Source organism: Malurus melanocephalus, unplaced genomic scaffold, assembly GCF_030028575.1.
Source record: "Malurus melanocephalus ecotype Western Australia unplaced genomic scaffold, MMel_1.1 scaffold_41, whole genome shotgun sequence".
NCBI classification, from domain to species: domain Eukaryota; kingdom Metazoa; phylum Chordata; class Aves; order Passeriformes; family Maluridae; genus Malurus; species Malurus melanocephalus.
Genome location: NW_026623273.1, coordinates 393,440 through 399,583, shown reverse-complemented (window position 1 = coordinate 399,583; position 6,144 = coordinate 393,440). Strand labels below are relative to the sequence as shown.

Genomic DNA, 6,144 nt, shown 5'->3' with positions numbered 1-6,144 from the left:
CTGTCCGGCCGTGCTCCCTCTGTCCGGCCGTGTTCCCGCTGTCCGGCCATGCCGTTCTCGGCTCAGCCTCCGGCCAGCGGTGAGCGGTACGCGCTGTCCGCCAGCCTGGACAATGCCCGGCACCTGTCCAGCCTCCTGCGGGCCGTGCACTTCCAGGACTACGCCACCTGCTTCGCCACGGCCAGCGGGCTGCGGGTGACGGTGGAGGATGCCAAGTGCATCCAGGCCAACGCCTTCATCCAGGTACGGGGACACCGGCGAGGGGGAGGGCAGTGCCGCTAGAGACCTTGGACAGGCCCCGTGTCCACACCGGAGAGACAAGGAAACACTGGGGACGGGCCAACGGAGGCCGCAGAGATTGATTCTTGAGGGTCTGGAACATCTCTGTTCTGAGGAGAGACTSYAGGGGCTGGGCCTGTTCAGTCTGGAGAAGARCAGGCTGAGAGGGGAGCTCATKAAYGYATATAAATATYTAAAMRGTGGGTGCCAAGAAGATAGTACCAGACTCTTTTCAGTGGTAACCGGTGACAGGACAAGGAGCAATATGTTGTAGCGTACACTACAACACAGTAGGTTCCATCTTCCATGATGAAGAACTTGTTTGCATTGAGGGTGGCAGAGCACAGGAACAGCTGCCCAGGGMGGTGGTGGAGTTTCCCTCTCTGGAGACACTCAAMCCCCACCTGGATGYRTTCCTGTGTCACCTGCTCCAGGTGACCCTGGGTGGGACCTGATGATCTCCAGAGGWMCCTYCCAACCCTAACAAGGCCATGATTCTGTGTTCACCCACAGAGAAGGGGAGACTTTGCTGTCCAGGTGTGTGAGCTGGCATGCAGGAAGAGCTGTGGTGAGGCTGCCCTTGTTTATGGGTCTCCATGCTGATGGAATTCCAAACCCTGYACCCAGTACATCCCTGCACACCTGACAGTCTAATGGGCTTATGCCTTTGTTTAATGTGTTGGTGCCTGCCAAACCCACAGTTCTTTCTGGCCGTGTTCTGCTTAGTTGCTCAAGCAAGCCCTCATAGTATCCATTGTTAATTGTTTTAATGTCTCATCCCAAAGCCTGAAGGTTGGATTTATGTCAGCTGTGAAAAAGTACCGATTCACAGACGCTTGAAGTTGGTTGTGCTGTGCTCAAAGCACCCCAGGATGGGACTTACCCTCTGGTCTGCCAATAAAATATGAAATTGCTTTTCCAAAAGCACCTCATGTCACCCTGCTGTATTTCTGAGGTGCTCTGTTCCTGCAGGTGCCACAAAGCAGTGAGTGCCAGTGACAAACAGGATAGTGTAGGGCAGTTTACCCCCATCAGGCTGGTCAAAGAAAGGATTCAGCACATATTTCAGAGTGGTGAACTCACTGTTCAGTTCTTACATACTTTTAGTATTTGGAATGTTTATTCATGCTCTGAGTATGGAAAAGCAAGTGTTGTTACTGGAGAAGGGTGACATGTTGTATAGTTCCTGGATGTTTCCAGCTCTACAAGTAAGTGGCTTTAGGCTTTAATGTTTGTGGYTTGTTCTTAAACCATATAAGGTAAGTGTTTAGGATTTCATGTTTATGCCACCCTACCTTGTTTCAGCTGTGAACTGACTATATTTTTCTAGTTTTAATGATGAAGACCCATTTTCTATAATCCATGTGTTGCATGTAGAAATCATTTTGTGTTGTGCTGATTTCTGAAAGGGAGAGCTCTGAAGCATAAACGTTAAAGTAATTGCAGAAACTCTCCACTTTTCATCTCTTTACCTTAACTTACAGGCAGAAATTTTCCAGGAATTTTCTGTTCAGGAGGAATCAGTGATGTTCCGAGTCAGTTTGTCTGTTCTTCTGGACTGCCTGACCATTTTTGGAACCAGCTCCTTGCCAGGTGTGGTACATTGAATCCATGCAAGGCCATGTGGGCACTGCAGGCTGCACCTTGTACATGGGTGGAGTGGAATGATTCCATGGCAGCTTTTTGGGCAGTTATAGCCTTGCAGCTCTGTGTTGAACTCCTCGTTCCTCTGCAGTGTTGTTGTGGCTGACCTAAAGATCTAAATCAAGTGTACCAAAGAGCACTGTGATTTTGGGAAATCAGAGGTTCAGGTGGTGATAACCTGCAACAGGAGGATGTGACCATAGCACAAACTTGGCTGCTTTGACTTCAGTTTGGGTTGCACAAGTAACAAGAATAGCAARGTGAGATGATGTGAGCCAGAGAGAGCCACAGGACAATGAAGATTTTCCAGTTCAGTCTGGTGGGTGAAATTATTTGGTTTTGAATTGCCTACACACAGGTCTTTTAATTGTGCAGCATAACCATTAGCACTTCAGAGGGTGTCTAGGAGGCTAGATGTGCTACAGTAATATATTTGAGGCTGAATCCAAATGATCTGTRCCCCATGTGCCAGAAAAATGTGCGTTTTCTAAAGTGATCAAATGTCCTAGCTATGCTCTCCACTGAATGTATATTTCATTCTCTGTTTCAGGAACATCCACAGCCCTTAGAATGTGTTATCGTGGTTATGGGCATCCCTTGATGCTGTTCTTGGAAGAAGGAGGAGTAGTGACAGTGTGCAAAATCCACACTCAGGAGCCTGATGAGTTGTTAGATTTTGATTTCTGCAGTACAAAGGTTGTTAATAAAATTATCCTGCAGTCAGAGGGACTGCGAGAAGCATTTGCTGAACTGGATATGACCAGCGAGGTTCTGCAGATTACCATGTCTCCAGATAAACCCTACTTCAGGTAGGAAACTGCCTTCAACTCAAATGTTCATGCTTAGCTTCCTTTGGTGAGGACTGGAAGTTTCCAGGGYGGAGAGAGGGGAACTGTTTTAGAATACTGGTTCATTTCAGGAAGAATTGTAATGAATATAGCAAATGACAGTTAACATAGTAAGGAATATCTCGACAACCTGATAAATGTGACACTGGTACGGACAGTTTAACATTTTTAATTGAATAAAGTGGAACAAACAGCAGTGTTTAGTGAAAAAGTCATTGGGATATGCACAACGACTCATTTGATGAGTTTTTACAGAGCTCTGATCAGGTATTCTGAGATGGTGCTTTTTGTCTTTCAGGTTATCCACTTTTGGAAATGCTGGAAGTGCACATGTGGACTACCCTAGGGATTCTGATTTGATGGAAGCATTCCACTGTAACCAGACCCAGACAAAYAGGTTAGAAAGTCTGTGACTGTTGCCTCTGTGCCAAGTCATGTATTCCTGATAGGAAGTTTAAAAACTGTTTTTGCATTWCTGTAACATTTATTTCTCTAATATGGGGGCAGATATACTCCCCATCTGATAAAAGTCTGTGTCTAACCAAAAGTCAAGTGCTGACRGTGACAGTTTAATGTCACCATGTAAAGACCAAATAAGTATGCTCCTGGTTGTGTTTTATTTATTCTGTGGCTTTATTTGTGAGTAATGTTTCAGCTCCTCTTTGCACAGTGTATTTCTTTTCAGAATTACTTTTTTTTCTCCTGCAGGTACAAGATTTCTTTGCTTAAACCATCCACAAAGGCACTGGCTTTGTCTTGTAAAGTGTCCATTCGAACAGATGCTCAAGGATTTCTTTCACTGCAGTATATGATTAGGAATGAAGATGGACAGATCTGTTTTGTGGAATACTATTGTAGCCCTGATGAGAATATCACTGAAGCAGAACTGTAGGTGTGTGTGCTGGCATCTGTAATGTATTTTTTGTTTATATAAGATACTATATTTTTTTACAAAACTAAATGAAAGCTGTGAAAATTGATAGATTTAATATTGTCTTTTTTTAACTCTGTAATAAGGAACCTGAAGATTTTAGTTTTCTTCCACTGCAAACATGTCTTAGTCTTGATTTAAACTGAAGCTGAAAAAACAAAAAAGGGAGTTGATGTCTTGTTGACACTGCTTCTTGCACAGATGTTAAAGTAGTGTTTGTGTAAGGCATTGATGCTTTTTACGATGTTCTCAATGAATTTTTGTTTGTGTTTTGTTTTTTGTCTTTGGCTTCTAGTAAGCAATTACACATGGGAACATCTGAGTACTAGCTATATATTAGCTAGATCACTTTCAGTGCCCTACAACCAAATTTGTCTTGAAAGAGGGTAATAACATTTTCAAACTGATGTCTTAATAGCAACAGGTAGTTTCCTTCTGGCAAATGCTGGCATATTTTGTCAGTGAGCCACTAGGCTTCTTTTCATCTTGATTAATTCTTAACTCAATTCCTTGGAATTCTTAACTTGGAATTTTTCGGAATTTCATCTGACACCAATTTACCATTTTGTCTGCAAACTGATGTTGAATTGGTAAATTGATACAGAAGCCAGGATTTACTTACTCATTAGTCATACTGTTCTGGCAACATCATTGTTTTGGATCAGTAGTTTATTACGCATCTGCCAGAATGCTGCAGCTGAAGTATTTGTGTATATTCATGTCCCTGTTCCTACCCTGCTGCACTCTATTAATACTGTTAAAAATTGTAAGAGAGAAAAATTTCATATTTAAAACTATTTATGAAATTTGTTTGCCTGCTCAGTAGCCTTTTTCAGCAACAGGAATCGCTTGTAAACTGCAGCATCTGCCTATGTCCCATGGAGCGGTGGATTCATATCACTGCTAAAAATGGGACTGACCCTATACTGGCTGGTACGAGTGTGGCTCCTGGGCAGTTGGGTGCCGTGTCCCACCTTCAGAACAGCAAGTGGGTTGTGTTTAGGTCAGAAGCCCACTTGTTCTTTCACACCAAACAACCTGCTCAGAACAGAAGGTATCTGGGACCAGCCAGGCACTGGACTGGATGCAGAGTCTGCAAATCACACACAGAGACTGAGCCCTCCCTACTGTGGGATGTGATCCAAGAGTCAGCAATCTGCAGATAGTTTCTACAACTTTAGACTGTGRCCAAGTTTTGTTGCTTGTCAGATGAGGTTCCTATGTTTTCTGTGGAAAACTGTGTGTGTTACCAAGTTGATTGCTCCTCAGTTCAACAGAACCCTTTGGGTTTATTTTAAGTTTACTGCTTAAACTTAAAATGTTTTTGTGAATAATGTTACAATGTTTTTCATCTCTTGCTTATGTCATCAAGAGTATACTTTCAGAATGCACAGTGTTAGCATTTTTGTTGTTTTGTTGTTCACTTTTGTTGTTTTCTGTGCAAATCATCCATTTATTGCAATAAAGTTTACATTTGACAAACAATTACACATTCTTGAACAACAAGGCTGACATAGTGTCGCGTTCCAACCGTAGGGAACTGCGAGGAGTTCTTTTAAAATGGATGGTCAAGAACGAAATGAAGTCAACCGAGACAAACTTTGTATCTCAGAACCATTTATTGGAAACCCAAAAACGGAGAAGAGGTAGTTGCCCACTAAAGGGGGCTGGAAAAGACAGCAAAAGGAAAATGGGAAAGGAATGGGTAAAGGAGACAGAGGGAGAGAGCGGGCGTTACCACCAGTAGGACCGGGGGTGCCGTCGGCGTCCACGTGACGGGGACGAGTGCTGCTGCCGGAGGGAGAGCGGCTCGGGAGAGGAGCGGTTCCCGTGGCGGTGGCTGCTGGACACACAGTGAGTGGACACTCAGACGATGGGCTGCTGGACACACGGTGAGGGAACACTCGGACAGGACCAGGACCCTGGGTGGAGTTGACGCGAGGATCTCAGCGGCGGGCGAGGTCGGAGGCAGGCAGGTGGCACAGGGAGGACAGCGGAGGCTGGGTTAGCGAAGGGGTGAGGCGAGGCAGACGCACGGCAGGCTTGGAGGGCAGATGGCATCCTGCCGAGCGCACGTGGGGGGCGAGCAAGAGGCCAGTTCAACCCCCCCGCACGCCAATTCACCCGCGCACTGCGATTCAACTGCCCGACGCCCACCAATACACCAGCCACCAAATTCAACTGCCCACTAAAGGGGGCTGGAAAAGACAGCAAAAGGAAAATGGAAAAGGGATGGGTAAAGGAGACAGAGGGAGAGAGCGGGCGTTACCACCAGCAGGACCGGGGGGGTGCCGTCGGCGTCCACGTGACGGGGTGAGCACTGCTGCCGGAGGGAGAGCGGCTCGGGAGAGGAGCGGTTCCCGTGGCGATGGCTGCTGGACACACGGTGAGTGGACACTCAGACGATGGGCTGCTGGACACACGGTGAGTGGACACTCAGAC

At 45.8% G+C, this 6,144-nt stretch overlaps 1 protein-coding gene across 1 annotated transcript; it reads left to right on the top strand.

Moving 5' to 3' along the window:
* The first annotated feature begins 6 nt into the window (after window positions 1-6).
* Window positions 7-5,197, top strand: RAD1 (RAD1 checkpoint DNA exonuclease). Its single transcript, XM_057364659.1, has 5 exons — window positions 7-243; window positions 1,764-1,872; window positions 2,474-2,732; window positions 3,070-3,168; window positions 3,480-5,197. The coding sequence occupies exons 1-5, from the start codon at window positions 49-51 to the stop codon at window positions 3,661-3,663; spliced, it is 846 nt and encodes a 281-aa protein (XP_057220642.1). The 5' UTR covers window positions 7-48; the 3' UTR covers window positions 3,664-5,197.
* The last annotated feature ends 947 nt before the right edge of the window (window positions 5,198-6,144 follow it).